The sequence below is a fragment of the Emydura macquarii genome, unplaced genomic scaffold (assembly GCF_026122565.2).
Source record: "Emydura macquarii macquarii isolate MOO-44397 ecotype Brisbane River unplaced genomic scaffold, CSIRO-AGI_Emac_v2 contig_318, whole genome shotgun sequence".
NCBI lineage: Eukaryota > Metazoa > Chordata > Testudines > Chelidae > Emydura > Emydura macquarii.
The window spans coordinates 2317086-2335333 of NW_027130455.1; the positions used below are offsets into that span (position 1 = coordinate 2317086).

Below are 18248 nucleotides of genomic sequence, written 5' to 3' on the forward strand. Positions count from 1 at the left end.
ATTCTTAACCAAACCTTTTATTATGGTACCCAACATTATCCACACAGGAGAGGCTCAGGGAGGGTTAAACCGTGAAGAGTCAATCCAACCCAGGGAGGAGGAGGAATGCCAATGAGGGAGAACACTACTTCCCACTGCCCAAAAAACTGGGCAGAAAAGTTAAAATAGAAGGAGGGTGTGCAGTAACAAAAGAAACTGCCACTGTCTGCTGCTGCAGAAGGAAAGAAAACTGGCAGCAAGCAGGTGCAGAGGGGGCATAGCCAGATCAGGCAGCTCCAAAATGCTGATTTGCCTCCTTGAGCTGAAGGGAGAGGAAAGCAACCCATATGTCCAGAATCGCAGGAGACTCTGGGATGCAGAAAAATAGAGCAATGGATTAAAACCACATGAAGGAAAACTAGCTGTCCTCTTTTAGACAAAGGATGACAAACAGCTTCTCTCTGAACACTTTTTAACCTTCTAGACATTTCAAGAATAAGGACTAATCAACCCCACCATATTTTTATTGTGAAGCCTTTTCTGCTGAAGTAGCATTAAAATATTAAAATCAATCAACAAAATTATTATGAAAAACATTCAAAAAACATGTGTAAGCAAAACCAACGTACTTATCTTTTAATTCTGACACTTTTTGACCAACAGAGTTAAGCAAATCTTCTAGTTTCTGTTTCCTGTCTTCAGTTTTCTTTAGGTTACTAAAAAATAATTTGCTACTTTATTATGGCTGTAGATTCAGATTCATACCAACCAAAACGAAAAAACAATTAAAAATATAAAAAAAAATAATAGATGAGACAGCATTTGAGACTTCAGAACTCAAAGACACAGGCCTTCCTTGATTTTGGTGACTTATAAATGTAAACAAAATTCTCAGTTTTCACTTGAAACTTTTTTCTAGCACTGTTTATTATAAAAACAGCCTTGAAAGTGTAAACCAATCATGAATATTGAAAGTTTGTCACTGTGATTCTTAATAAATATCAGGGGTCACCCCCGCTGCCCCACAATACCCAATCAGGACTGACTTTTGGGACTTTGGAAAACCATGGCCACAGGTCCCTCAATTTATGGGAGATCCTAAGACTAATTCACTGCTGGGGAGACCCAGAAGCCACGATTGTGTTAAAACCACCCTAAGATCCCTCCTAACCAGCTGCCTGCAGAGAGAGAAACTGCACCTTTTATAAAGTAGCACGAGTTTCATTGAGATCACCTAACATGCTATATTGAGTTTAGGCTTCTACATCCAATAAAGTAATGATTATGCACTAGTATATGATACTTGCATCATTTCATAGTTACAGAATTTAAGGCCTGAAGGGACCATAAGATCACCTAGTCTGACCTCCCATATATCACAGGTCATTAAATTTCAGCCAGCTACCCCTATATACATCTAAGGATCACAGTAGCCCTTTCTGTCACAGCATCACATTGAGAGTTTATATTGAGTTTTTCGTCCAGTATGACCACTAAATAGTTTTCAGAGTCACTGCTTTCCAAAATACAGTTCTTCATTCTGTAGGTAAGGCCTGCTTCTGCTTTCCTTGTTCCTAGATGTATAACTTTGCATTTGACTTCATGAAAAAATATTTTGTTTGAATGGCCTCAACTTACTAAGTGATCTAGATGACCCTGTATGACTTTTCTGTCATCCTTAGTTACCACTTCCACAAATTTTTATCAGCAGTGATTTTATATTTACTTCTAGATTACTGATGAAAATGTTGAATAGCATTGGACACAATACAAATTCCTGCAGAATGCCTTTACAAAAACATTCCCATTCAATGATGATTTCCCATTAACCATTACATTTTGAGATATATCAGCTATCCAGTTCTTTATCCATTTAACGTTTAACTGATATTGTATAGTGCAAATTTTTTATCAGAATGTTGTAGACTATTAAGTTAAATGCCTTACAACTGTCTAAGTATATTACATCTACACAGTTAGCTTATGAAATAAACTTTCAATCAGATCAAAAAATGAATTCATGTTTGTCTGACAAGCCCTATTTTCCAATAAAAAACAAAAAAAAAACCCAACCATATTGAGTGGCATTAATTATATTCCTATCCTTTTAATTATTTATCAATTAAATCCTGTAACAGCTTTTACATTAATTTGCCCAGTATTGGCGTCAGGTTAATCAGCCTATAATTACACAGGTCACCCCACCTGCCCTTTCTGAATTGTGGTACAATATTGGCATTATTCCTGTCTTCTAGAATTTCCCCAGTATTCCAAGATTTATTAAAAATTAACATTGGCGGACCAGAGATCTCTTCAGACAACTCTTTTAGGACTTTTGGATGCAAGTTATCCAGGCCTGCTGATTTAAAAGTATTTATCCTTAGTAGATGATGTTTAACAGCCTCCTTAGTTACTAATGGACTGGAAAGTACTTCATCATCCTCATGTGATATAAATACGTCATCCTGATTCCTCCCAAGTACTAAACAGAAACATTTATTCAACACTTCCAGCTTTTCTTAATCTCCATTTCCATCTATGGTATAGGCCTACACCATGGCTAGAAATTATTTAGTTCCTAATATACTTTAAAAACTCCTTATTTTCCTTACCTAGTCAGCCACAGATTTTTCCCTGGTATCTTTGGTTTCTCTTATTAATTTCCTGCATTTCATAAATTTTAATTCATATATAATCTATTTCCCCTTCTTTCATTTGTTATATGTTGATTTCTTATTTCTAATTGCTGTCATCATTTTGCTATTGAACTAGATGTGCTTTTAGCCAAAGTTATGTGCTATCACTGTATAGTAACACCTAAAAGAGTATTTAATTAATAACACTAAAGGTATCTTTGGAATTCAGATCAATTGCAGAGTAAAATGCATCTCACTCACGCTTCCAATCCTGCCTGCTCTTTTTCCAGAGGCTGAATTCGTTCCAAGACATAGGAATACTGGACATTGGCCTTAACCCAAGCTGCAAGTGGAGCAGCTGCAGTACTGGCTCGTTTAGCATTCTGAAAAGAAAAATCAATAAAAATTATTTTAAAAGTCCTTACTGAATTTCAAACATAAAAGAAACTACAAAACGGACTGAAATCATAGACACTATATCAGGGTCTACCAATTAGCCTTTTTTTGCTATTGAGCTGATCTTTTAAATGAGGGGTGGGATATTGTTATGAAAAGAGACTATGTTTTAGGTCACAATTCTGCAGAGAGAACAGCCTGAGTGGGCCAGTATGTCCAAAAGGAGTCCCATTGAAGTCAATGGGGTTTGGAGTGAGTGCAGAGTCCACTAGCATGAATATCCAATTTGCAAGATCACAGCCTTATACTCTTCCTTTTAAAAAATAAGAAACCAATGTTTTAGAATTCTTTTATATAACTATCGCTGTCTTGATTTATTAAAATTAAGCTTTGAAGGCCACTGTCCCATTAGGTTACCTTAGTCCCTTTTGGTAATTAAAACCAGAGGTAAGGTTCTGTTTGCAGGGGAGTTACAAGGAGCAGGTTGTGGCCTCCAGATTCGAAACCGCTTGGCTCTTTCACAACCCTAATTTACGTCATTGGCATAAGGTCCCTAAGGCCTCTAGTTTACCATGCCCCCATTTTTTCTCATCTCATCCATGTACCACTTCCAACAAACTCCCCTTACACAAGGATGGTGAGGCAGCTGGAGCAGAAGGCAGCAGAGTCCCCTCTGCCAGATTTTTTCTCTGTGTTTCTACTGATAGTCAGTGGAGAATTCTACCTACACAGGGGAAGGCTATCTGCTATCAGTTTAAGTCCACTTTGCACTGTGTATGTAGCACACAGTGGTCCTGATGGTCCACATTTTTTAATGTAATTAAATAAGAGTGTTACCTTTGGATCAAAAGATGTCTTGTTTTTAGATAGAATTTCTTCTACACTCTCTCGTATTTCCTTTGGAATGTTACGGGCATCAAAGGTTGCAATGTCTTCTCTCACTCCTCTTTTGGCAAGGAAACTGTAGATAATATTAAATAATTAAATGACAAAGCATCGATAAAACAAAATTACTCACTGTGTACAATAACTGGAGTTCTTTGGGATGTGTTGTTCACAGGCACATTCCACTGATGGTGCGCATGGAGCTCATGTGCCAAAGATCAGAGTCTTTTTGGCCAGCAGTACCTGGAGAGAACGAACACGAAGACACACACACACACACACACACACACACACACACACACACACACACACACACACACACACACACACACACACACACACACACACACACACACACACACACACACACACACACACACACACACACACACGCTCTTCAGTCCTCATGCTCTGCTGCAAGAGCACATAAGGTTGACCCTTCCAACCCACAGGACACTAGGCATCTACCAGACCTCAAGCCAATGCAGATCAAACATGTTTGATCTGACCTCTCTGCCAATGAAAAGAACCTGTGCCAGGCTCTAGGACCAAACTTGTACTGTGGGGAATCCAGGCATTTGTTGCAAGTTGCCTGGTCAAGTACCAATGCCCAGGCTGGAAAAAGTCAGAATTCAGTCCCAGAAACAGAGTCAGAGCTGGGTCAATACTCTGCTCTGCCCCACAATGAGCTGTTCTCCAATGCTCTTCTGGAATCCTGACAAACCCTAGACAGTACACCACTCCAGTTTGTCTTCTCCTCCACGTCTGGCACCCTGCAATGCCCAACCTCTGCTTGGAGAAACTGGTTGATTCTGGTGCATCCGGTAACTTTATTGACCAAGAATTTGTCAAGAGACATCAAATTCCTACCCTCCACAAAAACTCTCCTAAGCTCATTGAGATCATTGACGGGTCACCCCTCCCTTCGGGGCCCATCACATATCAGATGTCACCTCTGGAGGTCATCATCAGTGGTGGCCAACAGGAAATCATGTAGTTTTGGATGATCTGCTCCTCACATTTGCCAGTCATTCTTCGCACCCCTTGGCTTGGCATCCATGACCACTTAATCAGCTGGCAATCAAAGACAGTTCTCTTCCACTCCCTGCAGTGCCAACAAGAACGCCTGCCTAGCCCTCGTTCATGCTGACCACACTCTGTGGTGCTCTCCAACCCCCAAGGCTCCCAGAGAGGCAAGTAGCAGGTCCACCCACAACTAATATTCCGGTTAAATACCTGGAGTTCACCAAGACAATCAAAAAATAGAAGGCAGACACCCTATCACAGTTACGACTGACTCACTGAACTCTGCCAAGAGAGGGAGGTTCCCTTCAGACACACTTTCTCTGAGCCAGACCTACTGAGAGTACCTAGAGTAAAACCTGTGATGGAATTAATTCATCTTTCCACCTCCCCAGGTGGTGCCCCTATATTCTTCATATTCAAGAAGGATGGCTCCTCTCCAACGCTGTGTCAATTACTGGGCACTAAAACAAATCACAGTACACAGTCGATAACCCCTCCCCCTAATTAATGAGCTCCTGGAGAGACTCTGATCAGACTGAAACGTCATAAAACTAGATCTTTGTGGAACATATAACTTGGTGAGGATCCAGCAGGAGAATGAGTAGAAGACAGAGTACCAATTTAAGTACAGACATTTTGAATATATGGTCATGCCCTATGACCTCTGTAACACTTCCACTACCTTCCAACATTTTATAAATGACATCTTCAGGGACATCCTTGATCAGTTCGTGGTCATCTATCTAGATGACATTCTCATCTTCTATGAGAACCAGGAAGTCCATGACCACCACATACATATCATTCTAGATTGGTTAAGCCAGAATCAGCTCTATGCCAAGCTCAAAAAGTATAAAGACATGGGAAGCTTGATAAGGACACAATAGAGTTCCTGGGATTCGTCATCACACAGACAGGGCTTGCCACTGGATCCCTGCAAGGTTGCAGCACTTACAGAGTTGAAGACACCCTCAAATGTGCATGGGGTACAGAAATTCCTAGGCTTTGCAAACTTTTACAGGTGATTCATTAAGGGGTTTTCCAGTTTGCTGCCTCCTCAATGTTCCTCCTCAAGAAAGGAGTCAGATTCACCTGGTCTGCAAATGAGCAGGATACAACTCCTGAATATATCACCTGAAAAGAGCCTTCACATTCGCTCCCCTCGTAACCCACGGTGAACCCACTCGGGCCTTCATTGTCGAAACTGATGCCTTGGACTTTGCAATAGGCACAGTCCTTTCCCAATTTTCAGGTCTCTGCCAGCTACTTCACCCCTGTGCCTTTTTCATCTGGAAACTGACATCTGCAGACAAAAATTATGTGACATATGGAACAGGGTACTCTTGGCCATAAGGGCTTCCTTCAAGAAGTGACAGCACCTCATTGAAAGGGCCTATATCCCTGTCCAAGTTTGGACACATCACAAAAATCTAAAGCACCTACAAACAACCCAACAGTTAAACCAACACCAGATCCACTGGGCATCTTTCCTTTCCAAATTCAATCTTAAATCACCAACCCTCCAGGGACTAAGGATGGGAAGGCCAATGCTCCTTCCTGCAAGGACAAACACAGTGAAGTTCAGAAGGAAGCTCTTACCACCATTAGCAAACCTCTCACTTGACTGAATAAATCCATGGTATGCTTACATCTTGGATACTGTATGCAGATCTGGTCGCCCCATCTCAGAAAAGATATATTGGAATTGGAAAAGATACGGAAAAGGTAACAAAAATGGTTAAGGATATGGAACAGCTTCCATATGAGGAGAGATTAATAAGATTGGGACTTTTCAGCTTGGTAAAGAAATGACTAAGTGGATGATATGATAGACATCTATAAAACCTTGACTGGTGTGGAGAAAGTAAACAATGAATTGTTATTTACTCCTTCTCATAACACAGAAGTAGAGGTCACCAAATGAAATTAGTAGGCAGCAGGTTTAAAATGAAGAAAAGGAAGTATTTCTTCACATAACACACAGTCAACCTGTGGTACTCTTTGCCAGAGGATGTTATGAAGGCCCAGAATATAACAGGGTTCAAAAAAGAACTAGATAAGTTCATGGAGGATAGGTTCATCAATGGCTATTAGCCAGGATGGGTAGGGATGCAAAACCATGCTCTGAAGTGTCCCTACCCTCTGTTTGCCAGAAGCTGGAAATGGGTTCAGGGGATGGATCACTTGATGATCACCTTTTCTGTTCATTCCCTCTGAATCACCTGAGATTGGCCACTGTCAAAAGACAGGCTACTAAGCTAGATGGACCATTGGTCTGACCCAGTATGGCCATTCTTATGTTCTATTGAAGGGGCAGGCAAGGGCCATCTGATGATCGCCATCTGCTATCTAATCCCCAGAAACACATTTGCAGCACCAATCTGCCAGTCCCTGAAAAATCCCAGTACCTTCTCAGGGTCAAGCTTCCATCTACAGCAAGTTGTCTTCTACCATGGAGATCACATTTACATTCCTGAAGGAGTCCCTGGACTCCAAATATTGAGGTGGTGTCACGACTCCTCCATGAGAAGACATTTCAGCCATTTCAAGACCAGGAATCTGATTTCTAGATATTTCTCCTAGCTAGCCTTACAAAAAGACATCAAGGGCTATGTTAGGACATATGGCCTCTGCATCCACATTAAAAATCCACACATGAGACTTATGGGCCATCTCCAATCCCTTCCTACATCTCCACACTCTTAGTCTACCATCTCTATGGACTTCACTGTGGAGTTGTCCCATTCCAAAGGCCACTCAGTGCTTCTGACAGTGGTGGACCTCCTGAGGAAAACAGCCCATTTCATCCCCTGCTGTACCATTCCATCTGCCCTTGAAACGGCATGGCTTTTATTAGAACGCATCTTCCAGTACCACAGCATGCCAGAACACATCATTTCTGATTGAGGCACTAAACTTGCCTCTTAGTTCCAACAGGAACGCCTCCGTCTTCTCAACATCACACACGCTCTCTCAACTGCCTACCACCCTCAGACTGATAGCCTGACAAAAAGAGTAAACCAGTCACTGGAACAGTAATTCAGCTGTTTCCTAAATTTTCACCAAAATTATTGGGTTTCCCGGTTGTCTTTGGCCAAATTCACTTACAATGACACAACTCATGTCCCCACCCAGCAAAGTCCATTCTTTGGAAACTTCTGTTTTCATCCCGTTTCACCCCAGTAGAGTGAGTGCAACCTAGTAGCTGTCAATCACAATGTCCACTGTATGATCTTTATGGATCTGCCCATATGCAGAAGGGACTCCTGCCTTGAGGATCATAGGTCTCAAAGTCCTGCTATGGTTATGATTCATGTGAAGGATACTAGTCTTACTCTGCTCAGCAACAATTTCTATTTTAACAAATGAGGAAATGTTACTGTGTAATCTGTTTACTTATCAATATCTCTCTCGGGTTTTGTACTGATTGGTCAATTGTTAATCAATTGTTAATATACATACTGTACACTGTTACCAGTTCTCTGGCTTTTTCTTGCTAGGTGTTATCTGGCTAGGAGTTAAGCAGCTATCTGGCTAGGTGTTATCTGGCCAGGAATTATCTGCCATCCAGGTTGCCCCACTGTAACTCTGCCTGACCACCAGAGCTCCAGTGTTTATGATTTAATTTCTGTAATAAAATCTATTGTTTAAATACTTACCAAAGACTCCAGAATTGGATATTTCGAACAAGGCAGGTAGCAGGAGGAACCTGCAAAGGAACACTATTGTCTGAGAAGAGAAAGTCCTAGCAGTGCCCAACATTTCCTCCATCTCCAGCCAATTCATTAGGAGCTTCTGGAGCATTTAGCTGCTTCCAAGGGGTCCTATAAGAGCTATGTTGATCAACATCAGCAAGTCATCCTGGACTTAAATGTAGGTGATTAAGGTATGGCTCTCTGCTCAGAACTTGAAATCAACCTGTTCCTCTGCCAATCTCAATCACAAGAACCTTGTCCCTTTCAGATCACCCAGAAAATAAATCCAGTGACCTTCAAATTCCAGCTCTTGGAGTTCCTCAGAATCCAGCCTGTCTTTCATGTCTCCCTTCTCAAAACATTAATCAACAACCTCTTTCCCGAGCGGATGGATCCACCACTGCCAACTACAATGGCCCAGGGCAGGAAGAGTACAAAATCCATCAAAACCTCAATTCCCACTGGGTGAGGGGTACGTTCCAGCATGTAGTGGACTGAAAGGGGTGATCCTTAGATCCCAGAGAAAACATCCTAGGTATTTCTCCAATGATAACTCCTACAAATCAGAATCTGGGGCCTCTAGACAGAGACCTAGGGAAGAGAGTGCTGTCAGGAGCACAGCTGGTGCCAAGCCTGGTCGCTAGGCAACTCAGCAAGCTGAGCTGGGCCCAAGGAGCCTTCTCCAAATAACGTGCTTCCTGATCAGGCAGGGGAGCCCAGCACCCTGTTACTTAAGCCTGGCAGCAGCACAGCAGCTGTTCAAAATATACCATGCCCACAGCTGCACTTGCCCGGCTTTCATTTCCTCTTCCTGCTCCAGCCCTTCTTTCAGTCCTTGGTTCCAGCCCTGTCTTCTGCCCGCTTCAGTCTAGTCCTTGCCTCTCTGCCCTAATTCTGACTCAGGCTCTGACCTTTGGCTTGGCTTGACAGTAACTTCAGCTTATCTTTCAGCCTTGATGTTCTGTCACAACAGAGGGGAGGAGAAGGACAGGGGGACCCGGGGCTTCCCACTCCCCCGGGTCCTGACCATGGGCCCTTAACCCTCTGATTCTGAATATGAAGCCATGGAGAATACATTGGTTAGATCCAGGAGCTGTATCATGGCCCCCAGAATGTTAGGAACTGACTGTGTTGCACTACTAGAAAAAGTCAGTGCCAAGTGTAGTGCTGAAGTTGATCATAAGGAAAACTGCAGTTTTGGATGTATCTGCAGAGCCACTGGGCTGAGTATCAAAAAAGTGCCATGTGGGACAGCATAGACAAGTGTGTGAGAACCAGGTTTTCTTGGGTTTGCACAGCAATTTTCCTCACAGTGACAGTGTACTGTCCCAACTGGCTTGATTCCAGTGCCTAGAGGGCCGGTGCTGGTGCCGTTGAGGTAGACAGTGCCAGGATAATGCCATACTCTTTCCCAAGTTTCTGGTTTTGGATGCTGGATGCTTCAATACCATATAGTTGGAAGCGACCTGGGACTGAGCTTCAGCAGGAACCACTGTATTAGGTTGCAAATTCTCAGACAATGTTCTGTGCCACGGGGAGGCTTTCCTCTTAGTGGAAGTCCTGCTTGTGTGACCTACCCGAGACTTCTAGCTCCCCGTTGTGAGAAAAACCCACAGCCAACCCAGAGCTGTTCACTCAGCTGTCCTTCTAACAGAGCCGCAGACAGTCATCAGTGTGGCAACAACTCAGCTGCGCTAACTTATCCATTCAAAAAGCATGTGGCAGAAGCCTACCCTAAGCAGAGCCTGGGTCAGATACCCCATTTCCCCAAACCCACCAGAGCTGCAAATCAGTCTCTGCAACAGCCAGAAACCCTCCTGCTGCCTCACAGTATAACACATTCTCTAGACTTCCAGCCTGCTCTTGATCCAGTTCCTGTTTCTGCCCCAGCCTTCCCTGAGCCCTATTCCAATAAGCTCCAGCCTTGTCTTTGCCCTCTTTTGATCTTACTCTAGGCCCATAACTAATCCACTCCAGCCCTATCACTGCCTCCTGACCCACCCTTGGACTCTGAATGCTAGGCTTCAACCTTTGGTCTGTATCTGGACTCCAGCTATGGTACTGATCTGGCTTGTCTATGGACTCTGGTCTTGCTTCTGAAAATGGCCTGTCCCCAAATCCTTGTTCCAGAGCTGCCCTCAGCCCAGTCCTGACCATATGTCTGGTTTTCCATTCCAACCTCCATTCCAACCACTAGGCCTGACTACCAGGAGGCAGTGCCTGACAACTGCCATCTGTCGGAGGATGATGCTGTCATTGTAGTGATGATTCTAGTTAGGATTCTCTAAGGCAAAGAGTCCATGCTCATGTTCTTTGGCTCTGAAGGTCTCATGAGCCCAGTTCAGAAGCAGGTACAGTTGATTTAGTCATCAGGAAAACCTGAAGGTGGATCTCCCTGTTCTTCCTATCTTGAGAGCTTAAAGACTTGCAAATCACAAATTTATTGGGAATGTGCAGTTCTTCCAGGCAATAGAGGCACTTCAAGTATCTGTTCAAATAGCTCCCTCATATAAGGGGGCAGAGTATGAATCCAAGAGTACCGAACGACGGCATATCAGATGGATAAAGGTTCAAGCAACTAAAGACTGCAACAGGCAACCAAAAAATAAAATTACTAAAACTACACTATAAAACTAACTGTAAAAACTATTAGCTAAAGCTCTTAAGAGGGCTTGGTTTTGGTCTCTCAGACCTTCAGGCTCCCTCTCTAAGCTGTGAAGCAGTGAGAGAAACTGAACTCCCATGGGCACATGTCACCCTTATATGCCCTTACAGTGGAACATGAGAACTGAAGAGCACATGCACATCCTACAAGTACTGCTGGCCAAAAAGACTCCAATCTCTGGCATATGCGATATGTATGCACCATCAGTGGAATGTGAATGTGGACTCAAAGGAGAACAAATGTTAAAAAGGATCTTTCTCTCTGAAACTAGAGTCATTGTAAGAGTATTTTGTAGGAAATGTACTAGTTTTATCCATGACTATCTGTATGTTATCTATTCATTGTTAAAAATAAAATTATTTATCTTCAAGAAGACCATTAGAATCTATATCCAAACCTTTTGAGAGAGTACAACAGAAACTATTTTCCACTACTGCATTAATGCCTTAAATAAAATCCTCAACTTACCTCTTCATGCTCACCCATGATGTATCGAAGATCCCCATCAGTCGTAAAACACCCTCTAATATATCTCTGATTATGTCAGGTGGCATACGTAGTGACCGGATTTCTGACAAAGACTCTGGCTTTATATTTCCAACTGCTAATTTAGCTTCATTAACCAGTGGCTACAAAAAATAAACATTACTGTTATATCAGCAGGAGACAACAAAACATTTATGTCCTCTCAGTTTTCATAGAATTTGGCTTCATGTTTCACTTTTAGCATTTTATTTTCCTTATTATATCCAACTTAGTTTTTAATTTTGTATTAACTTACTCAAAGTTTAATTTTTAAAAGGTGAAGTAAGCAGATATTTTACCTATGCAAGAATTTATTTTCATGTTACATTGTACATTATAATTCTGCCATTCTCCTTTAATTTTTATTCGACACTATCATTTAAAAATATTGTACAGATATTAAACAATGTATTCATTTTTTATCCCTTTTGCTGTAGGATACTTCAGTTGTATAAAGAATACATAATAAATCTTATTAAGGAAGTTCTACACACCAAGGGCCAAATTAAAGCTGTCCTTGTGTAGGGATATGGGAGTGGTGGGCCACAAAAAGCCTTCTCATCATGGGCAGCTGCATCAGAGGCTAAGCGCCAGCCACAACTGTAGCCCCATGCATAGAGCCATAAGGGAAGCGAGGCTGCAGAAGTAGACTCTTGCATCTTATAGGATTACATAACTTGCATATTCTTCATTTACAACAAGGAGCATGAAAGGGGATGCATCTGCAGAAGTTCTACACAACTCTCAGTACAAGACTGTGCTTAACCAGCACAATCAAGCCCTAATATATTTTTAGGCTAAATAAAAGAATTAATCTGCAAGAACTGATATCATTCTCTAAAAGAATGTCTACAATGTCTTGGATGAAAAAGCAGAGATCTCAATGACTGAAAAGATTTATTCCAACTAATTATCTCCCAAAACATTCACACTTCAGGGCTATAAAACCTTTCTAGCAATCATATAACTTCATCTCTCCATTCCAGGTTATGTAACCTTAAAATATTTTTTATAAAATACAGCCTTAGAGTACAATAATAAAATGTTTTAGTTTAGCATTAAGAATTAATTGAAAATAATCATCCATCCATATATCTGCTTTTTAAGCTAATTGCTTCAACTCTATGATATTATCACCTCCAAAGGATGATATATTTGGGTCTTTAGAGGACAGTAATAATTCAAAAGTATTCACTCATATCTGCAGACTTCAGTGGAAAAAAAATGGTTAGTCACCCTGTGCAATAACTATGGTTCTTTGAGATGTGTCCTCCTACCTGTGCTCCACTCTAGGTGTGCTAGAGCCTCCTACGCCTTTGATCAGAGATTTCTCATAGCAGTATCCATTCAGCCTGTGTCAGTATCATGCCCCGTCCTGTTGTTACATAGCATTGTGCAGGTGAACTGCCCCCAGGTCCTTCTCTACAGCAAAGCTCCATAGCAAAGAAGTCCACAGCAGAGGGGAAGGAAGGAGGATAGTGGAGCACCCATAGGGACACATATCTCAAAGAACCACAGTTACTGCACAGGGTGACTAACCATTTCTTCTTCTTCAAGTAGCATTCCTATGGGTGCTCCACTCCAAGTGACTACCAAGCAGTACTCTCTAAGGCAGAGGGGGCTTTGGAGTTGAGTCCAATATGGAAGAATGCACAACCGAGCCCAACACAGTATCAGAAGCAGAGTCATAAGTTATAGCATAGTGTTTGGTGAACGTACATATACACGCCCAAGTAGCAGCTTTACAGATTTCAATAATGGGCACGTTTTTGAGGAAGGACATGGAAGTGGCAATGGACCTTGTGGAATAAGTGCATATATTCGAACGTGGTTGAATATTGTAAGACTCATATCAAGAGTTAATACAACCTGACGTCCACTTGGAAAGCCTCTGGTTAGAGACTGCTGACTCTTTTGATCTATCTGCTAGCAAAACAAACAAACTGTTTGTCTTTTTAAAGAACTTCGACCTATCCAAAATGGAAGGCCAGGGCTCTCGTGATATCAAGGGTGTGTAGCAGTGGCTCCTGACTACCTAGATGTGGTTTGGGGTGGAAGATAGGCAGGCGAATGGGTTGATTGATATGGAACTTGGAAGAAACCTTAGGGCTCGTCTACACTTACCTCGGAGATTCGGCAGCAGTCGACCAGAGTTACGCAAACTACACAAAAAACTTGTGTAACTCCCGTCCACTTCTGTGTTTCTGTTCTGTGCGCTGTCTTCACTGCACTGCGCCAATGGGAACCGCATTCCCGTCAATGCAGCGCTATGCCACTTGAGAAGGTGGTTTTAATACATCCATTTCTGGATCGACTGAGAGGGTCTTCACTGACCGCTCAGTCGATCCAGATAAGTTGATCTGACGGCCGCGAATTTGCCGCTATCAGTGAAGACATAGCCTTAAGTAAGAATTTGGGGTAGGGCCGCAATGTAACCTTGTCCTTTAAATAATATCATGAAGGGGAGTTATGCCATCAAAGACCCTATTTCTCCAACTTGTTGTGCCAACATGATGGCTATCAGGAATGTCATTTTCATTGCCAAATGGAGCAGTGAGCAGGTGGCCATCAGTTCAAACAGTGGTCTTGTGAGGCATTCAAGGACCAGCTTATGGTCCAATACTGGAGTAGGGCATTGGACTGCCAGATAGAGGTTTCCAAAACCTCAGAGGAATCTTGCTGTGGTTGAGTGAGCAAAGACAAAATAACCCTCTATTGAGGGATGGAAAACCATGATGGCTGCCAGGCGGACTCTTATAGAACTCATCAATAGTCCTGAAGTTTTTACAGTTAGGAGATAATCTCATCACGTCTAGATATGTTGGACTATCAGTGAAACATACTTGAGGTCATACCAACTGGAAAACCTTTCATAGTGAGTGGATTGTTTCCTCTACTTGTAATAGTACTTGTTTTAAGTTCTCTGAGCAGATTGCCTCTAATCCTATGAGCCACTGACCAACCATGCTTTGACACAAATCACTATGAGATTGCAGTAAGGAATCCTCCTGCCTTTCTGAGAGAAGAGATGAGGAGCAGTGTGGAGAGTGATCTGGGAGCAAAAGGCCATCTGTATCAGGTAAAGAAACCATGTTTGCCTGGGCCAGGTCAGAACTATTACGATGACTCTGGCTTTGTCTTTCTTTATTTTGAGCATAACTTTGGCTATTAGGGGAGTCAGCAGGAATGAGTACAGGAGAATGGACAACCACTGAAGATGAAAAGCATCCCCCAGGGATTGGTGACTGCCCCTCAAGCAGGAATGGGTGCATTTCTTGTTCAACTCTGTGGCGAGCAAGTCTATCTGAGGAGTGCCCCATTGGTGGAATATGTGGTGTAATATATTGGGGTCTATTTCCCACTCATGGTCTTGGAAAAAGTGCCTGCTGAGTGCATCTGCAGTCACATTCTGAACCCCTGGAAGATATGCAGCTGTGATGACAATCTGGTTGCATATGCACCTTTTCCAAAGCTTGATAGCACTGGTGCAGAGGGAAGGGGACCTTGCTCGTCCTTGGAGACTGATGTAAAACATGCATGATATATTGTCCGTCATGATCTTTACGTGTTTGCCCCCAGTTAGTGGTAGGAACCAGAGACAGGCATACGTGACTGCTCTGAGTTCCAGGAGGTTTGTGTGTAGCATGGCCTCTTGTGACACCCAATTGCCCTGGGACGTGTGAGTGTCTAGATGCACTCCCCACCCTAGCAGAGAAACATCTGTTGTTATGATGACTGTTGGGGGAGGACATGCAAATGGCACTCCTGTGCCCATATTCTGATGGTCTTTTCAACAGCTGAGGGATTGTTTTATGGAGGTAGCTATGGAAAGAAGCATATTTAAACTGTGTCTGTTTGGTGAATAAACCACTCTCAGCCACAATTGAAGGCAGCACATTTGAAGCCTTGCATGTTCTGTAAAAAAGGTTGTGGCTGCCACGTGCCCCAGCAATTGAAGACAGTTCCTGACCGTAGTTTGGGGGCTGAGCTGGATTGTGTTGGCCATGTTGGAAAGGGCCACAAACCTGTGCAGAGGAATGTAGACTCTCTCTCTCTCTCTTACTGAATCAAGGTGTGCTCCTGTGAACTCTAAGTTTTGCACAGGGGTCAAATTGGATTTTTGGATGTTCAATTGCAGGCCCAATTCGAGAAAAAGATCTATGGCCTTGGAGGTTACCTGAAATATCAGTTCCAGGGAATGGTCTTTCAGCTGCCAATTGTCCAGGTAAGGGAATAATAAAATTCCTTTCCTGCAGAGCTGTGCTGCTATTACTGACATAAATTTCAAGAAGACCTTCAGGGCAGATGATGGGTCAAAGGGGAGCACTTGGTAGTGAAAGTGGTCCTTGCCAACAGTGAAATGTAGGAATCATTTGTGGGATGGATGAATAGCAATATGGAAATTCGCATCGTGATGGTCAAGGGCTGAGAACCAATCCCCTTGTAGTGATTACTAAAAGAGCAACATTGCAAGTGTCACCATTTTGACTTTTTATGCCTTCACATAGGTGTTGAGAAGTCTCAAATCTAGGATGGGTCTCCAACCTCCACTCTTTTTTGAAATGAGAGTACCTTGAATAAAACCTCTTCTCCCTGGGCTGCATGGCTCTATAACTCCCAAGCATAAGAGAGTGTCTATTTTTTGACGAAGCATACTCTCATGAGGGGGGTCTGTTCAGAGGGACAGGGAGAAGGGGGTGTGTTGATAGGAGTGCAGTCAAGTAGATGGTGTATCCTGTGGAGATGATCTCCAAAATTCATTTGTCTGTAGTAATGGACTCCCAAGCCTGCCTGAAATGGGGCAGGTGGTCACTGAAGGGAGGAAGGCCATTGAATCGGTGCAACTCATAGACTCTAAGGTCAGAAGGGACCAATATGATCATCTAGTCTGACCTCCTGCACAACGCAGGCCACAGAACTTCACCCATCCACTCCTGTAAAAGACACCTAACCTATGACTGAGTTATTAAAGTCCTCAAATCATGGTTTAAAGACTTTAAGGTACAAAGAATCCACCAGCAAATGAGCCGTGCCCCATGCTGCAGAGGAAGGCAAAAACCCCAAGAGACTTTGCCATTCTGCCCTGGGTGAAAATTCCTTCCTGACCCCAAATATGGTGATCAGTTAAACCCTGAGCATATGGGCAACACTCACCAGCCAGACACCCAAGAAAGAATTCTCTGTAATAACTCGGAATCCACCCCATCTAACATCCCTTCACAGACCATTGGCATGTCTATCACCAATAATTAAAGATCAGTCAATTGTCAAACTAGGGTGTTCCATCATACCATCCTCTCCATAAATTTATCAAGCTCAGTTTTGAAGCCAGCTACATTTTTTGTCCCCGCTGCTCCCCTTGGAAGGCTGAAGAGGATGAGGATGGCAATTCAAGCCCTCAGCTAACCCGTCTGTACCTACCTTGGCAAAGCACCCCCTCACTTTTGCTGGGTAAGGACTGCCTCTTCTGGCGGGACAGGCCTGGGGTAAATCTGCCACACCCTGGATGAGTCTTTTGCTTCTCCCTCTCAGTGCCTCTGTCTTACAATGTTTGGGGTGGGCATTGGTTTGGGACTGTGCAATGCCCCTCCGACCTATGGGGATGGCGGGAGGGAGGGGTAAGCCGGTAAATCTATAACGCACAGACCTAGGGGCATACCTTTCCTTCGCTCCTTCAGTGGGGCTATAGTCATGGTAGTGCAGCCCTGGGGGTCAGGGCAGTAACAGTCTTTTCCCCAAGCTCGTGCCTGGGTTTTCCTTTTGCTGTCCCCCCTGTGGGAAGAAACCCTATCTCCTGAATTGGGAAAGTCTCTCCTCTTACTGCCACAGGCCTTCTGGAAGCTTGTCACACCCTGATAGCGCCATATATAGGGCCCTGCTGATTCCTTGCCTCTTCAATTCCTTCTTGCCAGCTGACTCCAATAGAGGGGCAGGCAGGTGGGTCTTGGAATGGACATGAGGAATATGGCTCAAAGAACAATAGTTACAGAAGGTTAGTAACCATTTTTCTTCTTTAAATGCTTGCTTATATCGATTCCAAGTAGTTGATTCCCAAGCTGGTCCATTGGATGAGGGGGCAGAGATCAAAGACCCACAGATTGTAGTATTACTCTGCCAAAAGTAGCATCGTCTCTGTCATGCTGTGTAATAAGACAGTGTGCAGTGAAGGTATGAGTAGATGACCATGTTGCTGCTGTTCAAAGGTCCTGGATAGGGACTTGGAATGCTGCCAAAGATGCCTGTGCCCTTGTAGAATGAGCTGTCAATGCATGTGGAATGACCTCTCAATGCAGAGGCAGGCACTCTTGCCAAGTCGTAACATGTCCAGTTACACAATGTGATCCATGAAGAAATTCTTTGAAAAGAAACGGAGACCTTTCATCCTATCTGCTATTGCTATGAAGAGCTGTGTTGTTTCCATTAATAGTTTTGTCCTCTAGA

General features: G+C 43.1%; 1 protein-coding gene across 4 annotated transcripts in view; it reads right to left on the reverse strand.

Annotated features, from left to right (window-relative positions):
• The window catches only part of DYNC2H1 (dynein cytoplasmic 2 heavy chain 1), a 410146-nt gene that overhangs the window by 277494 nt on the left and 114404 nt on the right, over positions 1–18248 (reverse strand). For all 4 annotated transcript variants that reach the window (XR_010923568.1, XM_067567730.1, XM_067567720.1 and 1 more), the window contains exons 57-60: positions 11751–11911; positions 3849–3972; positions 2877–2998; positions 609–695 (exon numbers count right to left, since the gene is read on the reverse strand). Coding sequence is in view for 3 of the 4 variants with exons in the window: in XM_067567730.1 (XP_067423831.1) it covers positions 609–695; positions 2877–2998; positions 3849–3972; positions 11751–11911 (494 nt within the window). In the remaining variant the exon portion in view is untranslated. The remainder of the gene's footprint in view (positions 1–608; positions 696–2876; positions 2999–3848; positions 3973–11750; positions 11912–18248) is intronic.